Genomic DNA, 18547 nt, shown 5'->3' with positions numbered 1-18547 from the left:
CAGCCTGTGAGTGTCCAATTAGGAGCCTCTGCTTCTCCCTCAAAAAAGCAGAATTAAGTGACTTATTTTCTATTACAGTTTCTCATTAAAAGATCATGATAAAATTCATATAGTATTCTGTCTTGAGACTTTTATACTGTCTTTGCCAAGGTCCTCTAGAATACACACCCTGAAGCAAGGATTAGTTGGGAGATACTCTCCCCCATTTACAAGGGTGAGGAAAAAGGGAAATGATGTGAACACAGAAGGGAAGCAGTACAGAGTGTTGCCTCTGCTTCATAAGAATCTACAAAGAGATGAATTCACCCCTGAACCTACACCTGGTGTGCTGGTTTGGATGCATTATATCCCCCAAAATGCCATTATCTTTGATGCGATTTTGTGGGGGCAGATGTATTAGTGTTGATTAGGTTGGAACCTTTGGATTAGGTTGTTTCCATGGAGATGTGACCCACCCAATTGTGGGTGATGACTCTGATTAGATAATTTCCATGGAGGTGTGGCCCTGCCCATTCAGTGTGGGTCTTGATTAGGTCACTGGAGCCCTATAAAAGCTCAGACAGAAGGAGCTCACTGCTAGCTGCAGCTGAGAGACACATTTTGAAGACGGCCATTGGCAGTTAACGCTGACATTTTGGAGAATGCCATTTTGAAACATGCCTTCCCAGCTAACAGAGGTTTTCCGGATACCATTGGCTATCCTCCAGTGAAGGTACCTGATTGTTGATGCCTTACCTTGGACACTTTATGGCCTTAAGACTATAACTGTGTAACCAAATAAACCTTCTTTATAAAAGCCAATCCATTTCTGGTATTTTACATAACAGCAGCATTAACAAACCAGAACACCTGGGCATTCAGATGGGCTACAAGGAGAAAGTGGCTCTCTCTGTGGGGGAATGGAAGAAGGTGGAATTCCTCTTCCAGTATCAGGAGAGGGTCTCCAGTGGGGTGAGGAAGGAACCTGGGGCACAAGCATGACTCTGAGAGTGAGCACTGCCTTATCTTTGTGCCCCCAGAGTCTTCCTTGTCTCACCCTGGTTCCAACCCTGGCCAACTCTCTCCTGTGTACTGTTTCCCAGTGATCAGTGTTCATCCCACAGGGAGTTACCTCCCCTGAATTTCCAGATGTGAAATCCCATATTTACAGTTGTTCTTCTGTTTATAAGTCTGGAAATGTCAGGAAGAACCAAAACTCCAGGTATGTGGCTAGTTGGCCCAGTTGCATGGCAACAGGGAAGGGGAGGGCCCAGGACTCCCAGGAAAGGTGACTGCTTGGCCCCCAATGGTGTCTGCAGTAAGGCCCAGGAGGTGGTTGGTGCCTTCAGGAAAAAAAAAAAAAAAAAAAAAAAAGGAGGCAATTGAGGGACTCTGAGATGGTGCAGATGATCTGTGTCAATACTTGGACATAGCCAAAGAATGGTCGGTTAAAAACTATTACATTAGATTAACCAGTAATAAAAAGAGGGAAGACACAAATTCCAATAACAGAAATGAAAAAGGGAAAATCACCACAGATCCTGCAGACAGAAGAAAGATAATAAGGGAATATCATGAACAACTTTATGCCAATTGTGGTGGTTTGAAACTGTCTATACCCCAGAAAACAGGTTTTTAAAGTTAATCCATTGTAAGTAGTACTTTTGATGACACTACTTCAGTGAAGGTGTGACCCACCTCATTCAGGATGGGTTTTAATCCTATTACTGGAGTCCTTTGCAAACAGAGTGAATAAACAGAAAGAGAAAGCCACAGAAGGAAGAAGCTGAAATCAACAAAACCCAGAAGAGAAGGGAGAGACAAGGAGATGCCACCATGTGCCTTGCCATGTGGCAGAACTGCTGAGGATCGCTAGCAGCTGGTCTTTAGGAAGAAAGCATTACTTTGAAGATACCTTGATTTGGACAATTTTTGTGGCCTCAAAACTAAGCTAATAAATTCCCATTGTTTAAGCCAATCCATTTGATGGTATTTGCTAGAGCAGCCTAGGAACTAAAACACCAATAAACACAACAATTTAGATGAAATAGACAAATTCCTTGGATTAAAAAACTACTGAGTTGACATGGCCTGAGGCTGTAGAACAAGTCTAAAACTTCAATTACAAGCTAAAGGAAAAAGCTGTCGTTTACATTTATACACCCACACTTTCCCACTTTTTCAAAATCATTCAAATAAGAACATTCACAAATTTACAAAACCATGCAACATAAAATCAAATAATAAAGTCCTTTAACCCAAGATTTCTATACAGACTCAAATGGAAGTTTACCTGCCAGACTTAACATGGACACAGAGTTAATAATAACTAACAAAGGGAACTGAGTGGGTCAAACAAATCTTGAAAAGAATCCAAAAATTCTAGAATTTTACCTCACTGCTTAAGAAAGCATAATCCAGAAAGAATGACCTGATATGAAAGCACATCAGAGATGGCAAACTCAGATCTCCACAGGGCCCAGATGGACCAGTTAAGACAAGAGAAATTGGGCTGGTGAGAAGTTGGACAATATTCCATGCTCAACCTAAAAGTGCAGATGTCATCTCCAGCTGGGTTTTGCCACTCCAAGTGTGATCAAGACTCCAGGTGATTTTCTGAATTGTTATTTGAAATTGCCCAATGTTTAAATGTTGGCTTAAAAAAAAAAAAACAAAAAAAGAAAACAATACTGTGTGAGCCAAACAAAACACCTCAACATGCCAGATACAGCCTTCACACTACTGGTTTGCAGCCTTTATTTCGTGTTTTGCTTTGAAGAGTTGGGGTGTAGAAGAAGGCGACTGGGGTGGGGGGGTGGATTTTTATTTGTTTGTTTAGGGTTTTTTTCTTTTCTGAAGAAACAAAAGATCAAATTCAGGAATTTGTTCTCTTCATTTTTCATGACCCCTGGGGTACAGGGACTTCAAAGTAAAAGAAAGCAGCCACCGTCAGCCATTCCATTCCATTCCGGCTCTCTCTCCATCCCGCCCCCAGGATCCAGCAGATAAGGAGCTACATACTAAGACTGAAGAGGTTGGGTTTCTTCTCTCCCCTTCAGGCTCCTGCCAACTCATTGTCTGGCCTTCACTTTTCAGATCACAATAGCGATGCCTGTTTACTGCTGTTTCCATATGGCTGAGCATTGGCGGGGTGAGGGTTTAGAAAGGGGGAGTGGACATTGGGGTTTCATTTTACTGTGATAAGATGTTATCCTATGTCAGGAAACAAGATGGAAAGCATATGCCTAGAGACTCTGTAAAGAAAGCAGATTAATTTCAGCCTCCAAGCCTAGACCCGGGTGTACTGAACTCCTGTTGTCTTCTGAGTTTGGCTGTCATGGCCACCTGCTCAACCTCTGATGAGCCAAGCCAAGGTAGGTGCCGATTTCTGAAGGAAATGATTTGAATGAAGAACGCCCAGCAATAATGAACCATCTCCCACCAACGCTCGGCCTCCCAGCATCAAGAGAACTTTCCTGCATCACCCTGAAACATACTGACTGCAATGCAAGCCCAGGAGATGAAAAGGGGATCTGTGGAGCTCAGGAGAAAGAGGACAGCAGGCAGTCGCCTTATCTCCTGATATATCAGAGAGGGAACTGAATGCTCAGAAACTCAAGGAGCTAGAGAAACTAATAGCACCGGGTTGAGCCCATCAGAATGCAAAAGCATGCTGAGAAAATTCCCTCAAAGCCACACTCCAAATGCACTTTGATCGGCCCTTCTGAGCTCCCCATGACTCCAGGCCCGACTACCCAAAGAGATGCCCTGAGCAGTTCAGGCCCCAATTGTCACTCTCCCTGTGCGTTTCCATCAAGGTCACTTAAGCCCTGATTTTCAGCAACAATAATCAGTAAGTTAGCAGCAAAAAGTGTGCCTTGGCACACCAGCTCCAGCAGGAAGCAGAGGATTTCTACAGCCTCACTGCTCTGCAGCTCTCCCAGATCCACGGAGGCCGAGGCAGAGCCTGGGCTGGACTGTAAGAAACCCTGATCCAGCTGAATCTGGAGGAGAAGACAGGAGGGCAGGGAGCTGAGCAGTTCCTTTGGGAAGGCTCTGAGGGAGTGAGAAAGGAAATGTGAATGAGGCGCCTGAGCTGACTTACAGTCATCCCCCGCCCCCGCCCCTGCAAGTCAAGTGTCCTCAAAATTAGAAGACAAAGTTTCCTTGTTCCCAAGAGGCTGTTCTCCAGAAAAAGAAGAGAATGAGCCATCTTCAAGTACAAGGAAAGGAAGAATTAAAAGGGAAACCAGCAAAGAATCACTCCTACTCACCCAAGGGTTTTCCCAAATTCTGAAAGAAGTTTGGCCAGACTCATGCAGATGAGTAATTATACAGGAAGACTATCAAAATCAAGCAAATAATAATGCATCACAGTTACTGAGTGCCAGGTACTGTTTTAAGAGCTTTATATGTATTCATTCTTTTTATCCTCATAACAGTCCTATGTGGTTGGTATTTTCATGAAATACTATTTACTAATGAAGAAACTGGAGCACAGAGAGGTCAACTAACTTGCCCCCAGTCACACAGCTATTAAACGGCAGAGCCAGGATTTGAACTTAGACTTTCTGACTAAAGAAGTGACTCCCAGCCTCTATGCACCCGTCTCTGGCAGTTTGATGTTATAAATAAAAATAACAAAGTCATGCAGAGCATGTTCTCATTAACAAAGGGCTTTCTTTACTTGTTTATACAAAAAATATTTTTTTTCATGCCTCACAAGTGCAAGCCCCAGAGAGAGTGGTAAACATGCCCAGAATTAGCCCTCACTCTGCTTCTCATCAAGCACAGAGACAGAGCTAGTCAACCACTCCTAAAATTAAACATATAAGACAAGGTACATGCTATAAAGGAATGGTTCAGAGCAGTCATCTCATTTTGCCTCAGAATCATTCTTTAAGACAGACATTATTATTTTCCTCATTTTACAAGTAAGGAGGAAACAAGGTTTCAGAATGAAATGTAATACAATATAAAGATCATGCTGTGTTTAAAGTTTTTTAGTTTTATTTATTTTTGAATAGGTGATAAGTATATCCATATGATGGGAAATTCAAAAGATACTAAAAACGTATACAAAAAATTTCCACTTATCTTGCACCTGAGTTCCCCTTCTGGAGAGAGTCAGTGTTGCCCATTTTGGCATATCCTACCAGAGACACACATAAACAATCTGATATGTATACAATTCCTTTCTTTACATAAACGATAGTCCACTACACACACTGTTCAGCCCCTGGCCTTTTTTCACTTAATACATACACACCCAGCGTGTGTACTGGCTGCAAGGTGTTTTGTGGCATGGATGTCCCACACTTGCTTTAGCAGTCTCACCAGATGGTCATTTGATTTTCTAGCTCATTCCTGCCAGAATTTTTAAGAAAACCAAATGTCACAGCCAGGATGTGGAGGTACGGGGGGGGGGGGGGTACCCCAGAAAAATTAAGGGAAGACACAAAACTTGATGGCTGGTGGCTAGGAATGGGTTTGACATCTGAACGCCATATTTTAACACCAAGACTGAAAATAAGAGAGAAGTGGGAAGGAAAGATTAATGACAGTAACACGAGGGCTCCTGCCTAGAACTGGTGGGCTGGCAGACTGCCAAGTGCCAGCATCTTCATCTCTTTGCTTGAGTGTTCTCTCAGAGCTGCAGAAGACGGGCAGGCAGGCAAAGAACCAACAACCCCCATCTCTCAAGCAATGGCTGACAAGCTGGAGGATAAATACTCCAGCTCCCTCACCCCTCAGGTGGGATAATTCTATACCACTTCCCAAGTTCCCCACAGGATCAAGTTTCAGGTGCCCACAGTGGGAGTTGGCTTCATAAAACCCTTTATTGGCTGCCAGCCTATCTCCCTCCCCCAACTCCCCACAGCATATCCCAAGGTTTTCTTCTGGGGGAACCCAAACAAAGGCAATCGAGCAACAACTGCTGTGTGCCAAGCACTGAGCTAAAGGCTCTATATATGTTGGCACAGCTTCTATCAAGAAACAAAAATGACACTGCTCATGCAGAAAGGAAAGGTCAGTCCTCTGTTGCAAAACAAATGTCCAGGACGACAAAGGAAGGAGTGTTCCAACTCCGAGGCCAAATCAGGTGAACAGAAACAGATCTTTTCCAGGTCATTTATTCTTGCAACAAAAGAAAATAAGGCAAACCTTCTAAGTGAAAGAGAACCAGGTTTCCAAAGCATATTGAATGCATGTTCACCGTCTGGGATTGTATTCTCTTGTTTTGTACATATTCCTTCAAGAAACAGTTTCACCAAGGTGGTTGGGGGGTAGTTGTCCCAGCTTTTTCAAATTTCACCCTTGCTCTAGTGTTGGTCTAAGTTCACCACGACAGGTTAGGAAAAAAAAGAGGCCTCTTCACTTGTTCCAGGAAAGGCAGAAGTGAACTCTAGTTAAGGATATTGGGAGCTGGATCATCCGAATCTCATTAAGGACCCTAATCTCTTGCAAGCACAGAAAAAGTACGGGAAATCACTGCCCGAGTCACAAGCTGTAATTGCTGCTCTCCTTCTAAGCAGGGGGAAAACAGGTTGTGTTTGGCTGTTTCTTGCAGACAAAAGTGCCATTCATTAATGAGGTTTCCTAATTTAGGACAGGAGGAAACTTTTGGGCTCTTATTAGGTCACAAATGAAAGTACATGTTTCATTTAACTGGCCCACTTTAGCAAAAGAAACTTTGCTTTTATAAATTAAATAATTATTGTTAAGTCCTAAGAGGCCTCAAGATAACCTTGGGTAAAGCTTCAAACTGGATCAGGTCTTGGGTGCCAGACTGCAAATTTAACAAATTAGGGCAAAGGATCCCAAAGACTTTGTCCAGCCCTAACAATCTATGGTTTTGATCATATCACCCCCTTTTCCCTAGAGGGATCTTTTGGGGAAACTGAGCCTTTGAAATCCATGTCTTACTTTTATCTCTTCTTTCTAAACCTTAGAGTCTTTAGATACTACTGGGAACCACAGCATCTCCTGTCTGCTCTGGATCCCTATGCAGTTTTCACACAGAGGAGCCCATCTACAGGCTAAGATTTCCCTCTGCCATCCTTAGGGGAAAGAAAAACAGATAATCAGCCCTGTCAGTTCCATATGCTAAGTCATCACGTGTCCTCCGAGGCCTTCTCCTGGCTGAGTTAACAGCATAAATCATATCCTTAGGAGGAAGTGCCTGGGTATGGTTGAGGGACGGCTCCACATTGCGAAAGCTTTAGAACCCAGACCCATAAAATATGATAGAAAATTCATCTTTGAGGTTTACAGCCAACAAAATCTGAGATGTCTCTTTGATGGATGTTTTTAATGTCCTCTGCAGAGTGGTAAGTGGTTGACCCTGGGGAAAGTGCGGGATTGAGTATCTTCCTGAATGGAAAAAAATCAGGGAGGGGTCCTGCCCAGGCTGGTAGACCTGGTCACCCCAGGATCCGCTGGGGTACTCATCCTGGAGTTTTTCCAAGACCCCCTGGCTACACCTACAATGAGGTTGATTGCATTTGGTTTTTTTTTTTTAAAAAAGTGGCCTGCCCTGATTGAGATGGCAGAGTGAGACACTTCAGGGCTCCTCCCCCCTCAGAAGCTCTGAACAACCAGCAAGAGCTGGAAGAAACAGCTTCTCAAAACTATAGAAAATAGTTAAAGGACAGTAGTAACAGGCTGAGCACTGAATCAAGAAGAGGTGGTTATGAATGTATAATTCTGTGATTATACAAAGAGCCAGTAATTGCACACTTTGGATGCATTGTGTGGTATGTGAGTAAAATTGTTTAAAAGAAAAAGAAAAAAGAGACCACTTAAGAGCAGTAACATCTCGTGGCACCCTGGCTGGCCCCTCCCCTACCCCTCACCAGCTCAGTGCGGAGCCAGCCTATGCTCCCAGTGTGGCTCCCTGGTACCCGATTCAGAGAGAGCAGAGTAATCCTTGTGCGCATACTGGGAGCATTGATGTCTGGCCTAGTCCATCTTGTGGTGGCCTGAGGGACTTGCCATCTCAGAACTTGACCTGCGTGTTGAAAGCGAATCACCAAGCTCTTCCTCAGAACACTGTGGGCAAACAGTCAAGTGGCTGCCTGGGGCAAAGGATTGCTGGCTGTACAGCAAACAGTAAAGTCCCCAGATCATAAGGAAATTGTTTCCTAAGAAACAAGGGACATTCATATCCATGTAAGTGGGAGAATTCCTGGAGCCACATGTGCATGCTCTGAAAGGATCAGGCAGCCCCTAAGCTTTGACCTGAAGCTACTCTCCAAACCCATTGTATGGATAAGCCCTGAAGAACAGCACTAGCTCAGGTCAATCTGCAAAGACGGGGAAAGATGTTTTATTTTTTCCTTCTTTTATTTACTTGTTTTGTTTTGTTTTGTTTTGTTTTTGTTGTTGTTGTTGTTAGCTCCTGGCATTCAAGGAAAGCTTTGTCATAACACTAGCTGGATGCAAGGTTAAGGAATAGAACATGTCGGAGTCTAAATTCCAGTGATAACACATTACAATATCAAATGTCTGGGTTTCAACAAAAGATTACAAAACATACAAAGAAACAGGAAGTGATGGCCCAGGCAAAGGAAAAGATTAAAGCATTAAAAACAATCAATGAGTAGGAACAGACTTGGGACATTCTAGACAAAGACTTCTTAAAAATGGCCTTAAATATGCTTAAATAGCTAAAGGAAAAGATGACAAAGAACTAAAGAAAATCAAGAAAATGATAGACGAATGCAAAAAGAATATCAACAGAGAGATGGAAATTATGAAAGGAACCAAACAGAGCTGAAAACCACAGTAACAGATATTAAGAATTCCTTGGAGAGGTTTAACAGCAGATTGGAGGTGACAGAAGAAAGAATCAATGAACACGAGGTTAAGATAATTGAAATCATCCAGTCTGAGGAGCAGAAAGAGGAAAGAATGAAGAAAAGTGAACAGAGCCTGAGAAACTTGTAGAACACCATCACTTGTACCACTATATGCAGTAGGGAGTACCAGAACAAGAAGAAAGAGAGAAATGGACAGAGAAAATATCCAAAGAAATAATGGCTGAAAACCTCCCAAATTTAATAAAAGACATGAATATATACATCCAAGGTACCCAACAAACTCCAAACAGGATAAACCCAAGTAGACCTACACCACGCCATGTTATAAACAAACTGTCAAATGCCAAAGGTAAAGAGAGAATTCTGAAAGCCACAGGAGAGAAGTAATGTGTCACATACAAGGGAGCCTCAACAAGATTGAGTGCCAATTTCTCATCGCAAGCCATGGAGGCAAGAAGGCAATGGGAAGAAATATTTAAAGTACTGAAAGCAAAAATTTTCCAGCTAAGAATTCTACATCTGGCAAAACTATCTTTCAAAAATGAGGGCGGATCTCGACAGGTGAACTCGCTGCCCTCCCCCCTACGTGGGACCCAACTCCCAGGGGTGTAAATCTCCCTGGCAACGCAGAGTATGACTCCCGGGGATGAATGTAGACCCGGCATCGTGGGACTGAGAGTATCTTCTTGACCAAAAGGGGGATGCAAAATGAGACGAAATGGTTTCAGTGGCTGAGAGATTCCAAATGGAGTCGAGAGGTCACTCTGGTGGACATTCTTATGCACTATATAGATAACACCTCTTAGGCTTTAATGTATTGGAATAGCTAGAAGTAAATACCTGACACTACCAAACTCCAACCCAGCAGCCTGGACTCCTGAAGACAATTATATAATAATGTAGATTACAAGGGGTGACAGTGTGATTTTGAAGACCTTGTGGATCACACCCCCTTTATCTAGTGTATGGATGAGTGGAGGAATGGGGATAAAAACTAAAGGACAAATGGGGTGGGATGGGGGGATGATTTGGGTGTTTTTTTTTTCACTTTTATTTTTTATTCTTGTTCTGGTTCTTTCTGATGTAAGGAAAATGTTCAGAGATAGATTGTGGTGATGAACGCATAACTATGTTATCATACTGTGGACAGTGGATTGCATATCATGGATGATTGTATGATGTGTGAATGTATTTCAATAAAACTGAATTTAAAAAAAAAAAAAAAAAAAAAAAGAGGGCGGGATTAAGACATTCCCAGATAAACAAATGCTGAAGTTTGTCACCACTAGACTAGCCCTAGAAGAAATGTTAAAGGGAGCCCTGCAGGTTGAAAGGAAAGGACACAAGACAACTGACTGAAGCAACATGAAGAAGTAAATATCTCCAGTAAAGAGGATGACATGAGTTAATATAAATACCAGTGCTATTGTATTTTTATTTGTGACTCCACTTTTTCCTTCCTATAAAATATAATAGGCAAATGTATAAACTGTAATGACAAATCAATAGTTTTGGGCTCTTAATGTATAAATTCATAATTTGTGACAAGAACTTCATCAAAGATGGGGTGACAGGGATATAGGAACATAGTTTATGTATGCTACTGAAGTTAAGTTGGTACCAAAGCAAATGAAATTGTTGTAGATTTAGGATGTTAAATATAAGCTCCATAGTAACCACAAAGAAAATATCAGAGAATATGCAAACTCATAGAGACAGAAATCAGAGTAAAGGTTGCCAGGGGTGGGGCATTGGCAATGGGGAGTTAATGTAAGATAACTACAGGGTCTCCACTTGGGGTGAAGGGAAAGTTCTAGTAATGGATGGTGGTGACAGTACTGCAACATTGTGATTGTGATTAATCCCACTGAATGGTATGCTTGGGAGGGGTTGGGATGGGAATATTTATGTTGTATATATGTTTTCACAATTAAAAAAAAAAAGAAAGAAAAACTAAAGAGATAATGACTATTGAATGCAATACATGATCTAAGAATGGAGGAGAAAAGGCTCAAAAGAACATTATTGGGATCTTTCAATTGTGTTCGCAGCCGCCGCCGCGCCGCCGTCGCTCTCTAACGCCAGCGGCGCCTCTAGCTCGCCGAGCTCCAGCCGAAGGAGAAGGGGGGTAAGTAAGGAGGTCTATATACCGTGGCTCGTACAAAGCAGACTGCCTGCAAATCGACCGGCGGTAAAGCAGCCAGGAAACAACTGGCTACAAAAGCCGCTCTCAAGAGTACGCCCTCTACTGGAGGGGTGAAGAAACCCCATCGTTACAGGCCTGGTACTGTGGCACTCCGTGAAATTAGATGTTATCAGAAGTCCACTGAACTTCTGATTCGCAAACTTCCCTTCCAGCGTCTGGTGCGAGAAATTGCTCAGGACTTCAAAACAGATCTGTGCTTCCAGAGTGCAGCAATTGGTGCTTTGCAGGAGGCAAGTGAGGCCTATCTGGTTGGCCTTTTTGAAGACACCAACCTGTGTGCTATCCATGCCAAACGTGTAACAATTATGCCAAAAGACATCCAGCTAGCACGCCGCATACATGGAGAATGTGCTTAAGAATCCTCTTTGATGGGAAACATTTCATTCTTAAAAAAAAAAAAAAAAAAAGAAGAAGAAGAACATTATTGGGACACAAGAAAGAAATGGAATATAGACTGTAAGCTTTATATCAATGTTAAATTTCTTGAACTTGATAACTGCACTTAAGGTGATTACATAAGTGAATACCCTTGAGCTTAGGAAATGTACATGGTGGTATTGTGTTCAAGGATTATTATGTGTGCAACCTGATCTCAAAGGGTCATAAAACAGAGATGATGATACACAGAAAAAGGAAGGAGGGAGGGAGGGAGGGAGGAAGGAAGGAGGGAGGGAAGAAGAAAGAGCCTGGTCTGGAGAAGGGCAACTTGTTACCTACCTCAAATCTTGTCCCACCCAACCAGTCTCCAAAAAGCCATCTAGCAAAAAGGCATGTCGGATCATGTCACCCCACCCCCACCCCACCCTGCTTCAGACCCTTCCCTGGCTCCCATTGCCTTCAGGGAAAAATCAAACTCCCTAGCAGGGAAGTTTGTAAGTCCCTTATAAGACTTACAAGGCCCAGCATGACCTGGCCCCTGCTTCCCTCTTCAGTCTCAGCTTATGCCTGCACAACCATCACAGGAAACATGTTCCAGCTGTACTGAACATGTGGAGGTTCTCAGAATCTCGCACGCCACTAGTCATTGTACTAGTCACCTCTGCCCCTTGCTTCATGGTTCACCTGGCTAACCTCCTATGCATCCCTCAGAACCCAGTGCAGACCTCCTCCAGGCTGCACTCTCTTACCAGCCTGGCCTGCATGCTCTTTCCCCGCACTTGAGTCTAGGCTGACTGCTTCACCTCTGGCCTTTAAGAACAAAGAGCAGGTCTGATTCATTCACTCAATAAATAATTGATGCATGCCAGAAAGTGTCTCCTAGGCCCCATTCCTTCTCCCCTCTGAATGGTTGAGGGACTTTCTGCTGTAACTCTCTTCCTCCTGGAAGAATTTCGTTGACACATCAACACCCAGTGCCATATGAAATCTCACCAGCTCCATTGTGGGCCTGTGTCCATCCTCCTGGGCCAGCTCTTCCCTTCGCCCCTCTACCTCCTGCCCCATCAGCCTGGCCCTCCACAGGTCAAGCCTCCACCCCAAACAGGCCAGTTCCTGCTGCTCTCTAATTGTCCAGTGCAGATACCATCTCTTCCTTTAAGGATTTTTCCTGCACAACGAACCGAAACCACTCGGCAGACATCCAAAAACCAATCATCCTGCAAAGTTAGCTCCAGCTCCTTGGAGGAAGAAGGAACTGTGTCCTGCCCCACCCCAGCTTCCCTCTCCTCCTGAGCTTCCTGACCTCTTGGTGAACTTGCTGCAATCTACTTCAAAACACTTCTTGCTCTGTTCAAATTGCAAAGGCCTAACACCTCTAATGACGTCTGTGATGACGGTTTCCTGCAAGCACTTTGCCTCTTAGTGAAACCCACCTTCTCAAGTTCCCGTTCTCTTCCTGCTCCAAGAGAGGGTTTTTCACAGAGGAATTTGGGCCGGACAGATCAAAGACGTCAGCCCGGGTGTCCTCCCCAGTCTGTTCCTGACTGAGCCTTGGGACAGGAGCCCAGAAGCAGGTGTTATCATCTGGGACAATGAGTGTGTCCAAGAGCCTCGAACGGTTCCCGAGGGCCTACGAGATGCTGAGTGTGACCCTAACGTGTTCCCACCCAGACTCTCAGGAATCAGGCTCAGTGACTCCTGTGCTGAAATGGACCCTAAAGCCACTTAGCCTAGGACTCAAAGCAAGCTTCTCTTTGCTAAAGATGTCTCACGGGGGACAGGACATCAGCAACTGGGGGGAGGGAGGACTTGAGGTCCAGAATGGTTGTGGCTTGCCGACCTGAAAAAAAATGGGGCCCAGAGAAGAGAAATAACCTGCTAGAAGATGGCTGAGGTGTGTTTCCCTTCTCTTCCTCTCTACCTTTCCATGTTCCTGCCCCCTTTTCCTTCCCCTTCTTTGGCTCTGACCACCTAGAACCAAAGACTTGGTCACCACAGACTTGTGTGCATTTGTGAGAGAAAGTGCAGGGCAGATACCCTTCAGGGGCTCTCTGAGGAAGCAGCTCCTTCTTCTCTGCCCTTTTCCCTTTCTTTCTCCGTCTACTACTTAACTCCAACCTGCCACTCCTTAGACTTTGCAGCCCTGAGAGATGGTGCCCAGGGCTGAAAAATTTGTGAAAAGACTTTGTGGAAAGAGATGAGGCTTTGGGGATGGGCAGAGAATGGCTAATAGCTCCCCTGGCTTCACCACACTCCCGATTGCCATTTGTCAGAAATATTCCCAGCAAGCAGCTCCTAAGAAAAGCAGAACTTTTCCTCTTCTCAAGAAACAAATCCGTCTCCACTTTGGCTCTCTGGCACCATCTTGTGTTACTTTTTTAAACAACCACAAAGATACCAATATCTTTTCTCTAATAGTATTATTTTTAAAGAAAAAAAAATTGTGGTATATGATGGTAGCACAACACTGTAAACATAATTAGCAGCACTGAAATATATATCTGAATGTGATTCAAAGAGGAAATGTTAGATTGTACATATGGTAACAGAATAAAAATTTTTTAAAGTCCATGGAACTACACTGCACAAAAAGCGAACCCTGAGTTAAACTATGGACTATAGTTACTAGTACATTATAAATATGTGCTATCATAAATTGTAACAAACGTTCCACACCAATGCAAGTTGTTAACAATTTAGGGTTGTATATGGGAATCCCATATTTTCTGCATGATTGTTCTGTAAACCCACAACTTCTCCAATAAAGAAAAAAAAGTTCATCAAAGTTTAAAAAAAAGTTCATTGTAGAAAATATCTTCTTCTTTCAAAGAAAATAAAAGTTACCTATTGTTGTAGCACACAGTTGGTCAAGCTTATTTTTCCCTGAACATATTCATAAATATTTCAAAGATAATCTTAAGTGTCAAGGTTGGTTTTATTCATCTTGCCTTTGCCTTGCCTTGGACAGAAAAACTACCTGTGGAATTAAAATAAAAATACATTTTTGCATTTAAAATGTCATCAGTAAGGGTGATGTCATCAACAAGGCGATGTAAAAAAGCTACTGAAAACTCCTCTCCAGAGATTCAACAACAAAAAAAAAGGGACAATTCTGAATTGTTTGAAACTCTGGAGAAGGATATATACTGGAGAAGGACCCTGCAGATGCAGAATTAAAGAAAGAGAAGAAATATCAGGTAGAATTTTCCGTCCAGACCCACCAGTCATATCCCCTCCCCCTCACTCAGTCTCCATGTAGGAAAGGCACAGAAATGGCAGACAGGGACCCTCCCACCAGGGACATAGATTTTAAAATCTCTCACAGCAGTGAGACATACTCCCACTGTTTGAAGACCTGGGGACAGGGGAGGACATTTCAAGGCCCAGATCAGTGAAGGACAAAGAGACTGAGAAAACATGGACAGAGACTGCATTTCCAGAACTGAGTCTGAAAGCCCTTCCCCCACCCTTGAGGGAAGCAGCAGCTGGTGGCCATTTCCTTGCCTTGGGGACAGCTGGAGTGCTGAGTCAGATGAGGGAGTACTTTGCCACAGATGTAGCCCCACATGGAGCCAGATTGTGGTTGGCAAAGTGAGGGCATAGGAATCCTGCAGTTTCAGCCTCACTGGGTCATACAAAGTCTATGCTCAGAGGCAAAGCAGCCTCTGAGGATGATTAAGTTACAGAACAGCATCATCTGCTAGACAGTCCATAAGTTGCAAGGGAAGAAAATACTTTTAAAAGATGCTTCAGACCCTTTCTTAGGAGCACAGGAGCTGGTCTATACTCCCTGCATGGAAACCCAGTCCTGTTTTGGCTTAGAAATAGGGAAGACCCAACTATTAAAGCAGAGCTCCAAAACAAACCCAGGTCTTGCTAGCAGTGGGAAACAGAGCACTACTGGAAGCCAGCAGATTTGTATTACCACACACAATGAACTTACTGGGGAGCCCAGTACCTACCTCCCAACCCTGTGGCAGGCCACAGTGGGTGCCTGATTTTGGGGGGAAAGACTGGGTGTCAATCTGACAACTGGCCAATGAGAGAAACAAAAAAAAGATAGAGATCAAAGTCAACCACCAAGAAAACTTTAGGCAAAAGAGAGAAAGCAACCTCCAGAATAAACCAATAAAATAAATCAGATGCCTAGACAGCAGAAAATCATGAGCCACATCAGGAAATTGGAAGATATAGCCCCGTCAAAGGAAGAAACTAACACCTCAACTGAGATTCAGGAGTTGAAACAACTAATTATAGATGTTCAAGCAAATCTTTTAAATCAAATCAATGAGTTGAGAGAGAATGTGACAAAAGAGTGAAGGATATAAAGAAGACACTGAGTGATCATAAGGAAGAATTCATAAGCTTGAGAAAACATATGGCAGAACTTATGAGAATGAAAAGCACAATGGAAGAGATGAAAAACACAGTGGAGACATACAACAGCAGACTTGGAGATGAGAAGAAAGGATCAGTGAGATGGAGAACAGGACATCTGTAATCCTGCACACAAAGGAACAGATAGGGAAACAAATGGAAAAATATGAGCAGAGGCTCAGGGAACTGAATAACAACATGAAGTGCAAGAATATAGATGTTATAGGTGTCCAAGGAGGAGAAGAGAAGGGAAAAGTGGCAGAAGGAATAATAGAGGAAATCATCAATGAAAATTCCCCAACTCTTATGAAAGACATAAAATTATAGACCCAAGAATCACAACATACTCCAAACAGAATTGATACAAAAAGAGCTACTCCAAGACACTTACTAATCAGATTGTCAAATGTCAAAGACAAAGTGAATTCTGAAAGCGACAAGAGAAAAGCAATCTATCACATACAAGGGAATCTCTGTAAGACTATGTGCAGATCTCTCAGCAGAAACCATGGAGGCGAGAAGGCAGTGGTATGATATATTCAAGATATTGAAAGAGAAAAACTGCCAACCAAGAATCCTATATCCAGCAAAACTGTCCTTCAAAAATGAGGGAGGGAGAGTTTAAAACATTTACAGATAAACAGACACTGAGAGAGTTCATGAACAAGAGATCTCCTCTGTAGGAAATACAAAAGGAGAACTACAGATGAATAGGAAAAGACAAGAGAGAGAGGTTTGGAGAAGAGTGTAGAAATGAAGATACCAGGATGTAGAAAGAGGGTAAATATTGGGCATTTGATGCTGGAGTACAAAATGTTGAACAGCATTGATTGTATAGATCCAGAAATGGACAGCTCAATACTGGGTGATGGTAGCATAATACTGTAAGTACACTGAACAAAGATGACCATGAGTATGGTTGAAAGAAGAAGGTTAAGGGCATGTAGGACTCTAGAAGGAAAGATAGAAGATAAAGACTGGGATTGTGTAACTTAGTGAAACCTAGAGTGGTCAATGATTGTGATTAAGTGTACAACTATAAGAATGTTTTTACATGAGGAAGAACAAATGAACATCAACTTTTCAAGGTGTTGAAAATGGGATGGTATTGGGGAAAAAATACAATCAATGCAAACTAGAGTCTATAGTTAACAGTAACATTGTAATATGCTTCCATTAATTATAACAAAGGCAATATGCCAAAGTTAAATGTCTATACGAGGGGGATATAAGGGAGGGGTATGGAATTCAGGACCATATGGCAACCCCATGCTTAGCTTTCTATTGAACCACCACGCTGCCCTCCAGATGGGCTGCACCATACTAATTCCCCACCAACAGTGATTAGGTACATCCCTCTCTCCACATTTTCTTCAGCACTGGTATCCCTCTGTTTATTTTTTAGACAGTTTTATTCACACACCATATATTCCCTCCTAAGTAAACAATCAATGGTTCCCTGTATAGTCACATAGTTATGCATTTACCACTACTATCTGTATGAGGACATTTCCATTTCTTCCACAAAGAAAGAGGAAGAGGCGAAGAAAGCAAAAAGAAAAAAGAAAAGAAAGAAAGAAAGAAAATGATGACTAAATAAAACAAAGAAAAAATAAAATGAAAATAAAATATAATATAATAAAAAGGTCAGACAACATCACCAATGCCAAGAAGCCCATGCACTTCCCTTGGGGACTACCAATTTAGAAGGCCAAGCCCTAGATCTTGAGCTTGCCATTATGAAGCCTGCTACTGCAAAGGAGAGGCTAAGCCTGCTTATAATTGTGCCTAAGAGTCACCTCCAGAGAACCTCTTTTGTTGCTCAGATGTAGCCTCTCTCTCTCTAAGCCAACTTGGCAGGTGGTTTCTCTGCCCTCCCAGCTACGTGGGACATGACTCCCAGGGGTGTAAATCTCCCTGGCAATGTGGGACATGACTCGCAGTGATGAGCCTGGCCCCAGCATCATGGGATTGAGAAAGTCTTCTTGGACCAAAAGGAGGAAGAGAAGTGAAACAAAATAGTTTCAGAAGCTGAGAGATCTCAGAGTCAAGAGGTCAATCTGGAGGTTATCCTTATGCATTATATAGTTATCCTTTTTAAATTTTTAGTGTATTGGAATACTTAGAAGGAAATGCCTGAAGCAGTCGAACTGCAACCCAGTAGCCTTGATTCTTGAAGACGATTGTGTAACTAGGTAGCCTACACTGTGACCACATGACTGTGAAAACCTTGTGGCTCCCACTCCCTTTTTCCAGTGTATGGACAGATGAGTAGAAAAATGAGGACAAAAAGTAAATGAATAATAGGGATGGATGGCTGAGATGGGATGCTTTGGGTGTTCTTTTTATTTTAATTTTTATTCTTATTCTTTTTTGTGTGTGGTAATGAAAATGTTCAAAAATTGATTATGGTGATGAATGCACAACTATATAATGGTACTAGGAACAATTGATTATATACTGTGGATGATTGTACGGTTTGTGAATATATCTCAACAAAATTGAGTTTTAAAAAATGGATCAAGGACCTTAATATAAGTCTAAAACTATCAAACTCCTAGAAGAAAATATAGGGAAGTATGTTTAAGATCTTATGTTAGGCAGTAAACAGACATCTCTCAAAGAAGATACACAACAGATGGCCAAAAAGCACATGAAAAGATGCTCAACATCATTAGCCATCAGGGAAATGTAAATCAAAACTACACTGAGATACCATTTCACACCCATTTCAAAGGCTGCTATTAAAAAAAAAAAAAAAAAACAACAACAGAAAACAAGTGTT

General features: G+C 42.5%; 1 protein-coding gene across 1 annotated transcript; it reads left to right on the top strand.

Annotated features, from left to right (window-relative positions):
- The first annotated feature begins 5685 nt into the window (after window positions 1-5685).
- LOC119532721 (histone H3.3A-like) lies at window positions 5686-11386 on the top strand. The gene is made up of 3 exons (XM_037835064.1): window positions 5686-5733; window positions 7839-8091; window positions 10939-11386. Exons 1-3 carry the CDS (start codon window positions 5686-5688, stop codon window positions 11361-11363), a joined length of 726 nt encoding a protein of 241 aa, XP_037690992.1. The 3' UTR covers window positions 11364-11386.
- The last annotated feature ends 7161 nt before the right edge of the window (window positions 11387-18547 follow it).

The sequence above is a fragment of the Choloepus didactylus genome, chromosome 4 (assembly GCF_015220235.1).
Source record: "Choloepus didactylus isolate mChoDid1 chromosome 4, mChoDid1.pri, whole genome shotgun sequence".
Taxonomy (NCBI): domain Eukaryota; kingdom Metazoa; phylum Chordata; class Mammalia; order Pilosa; family Megalonychidae; genus Choloepus; species Choloepus didactylus.
Note: the sequence above shows the minus strand (reverse complement) of the source record. Positions and strands in the feature narration are given on the sequence as shown.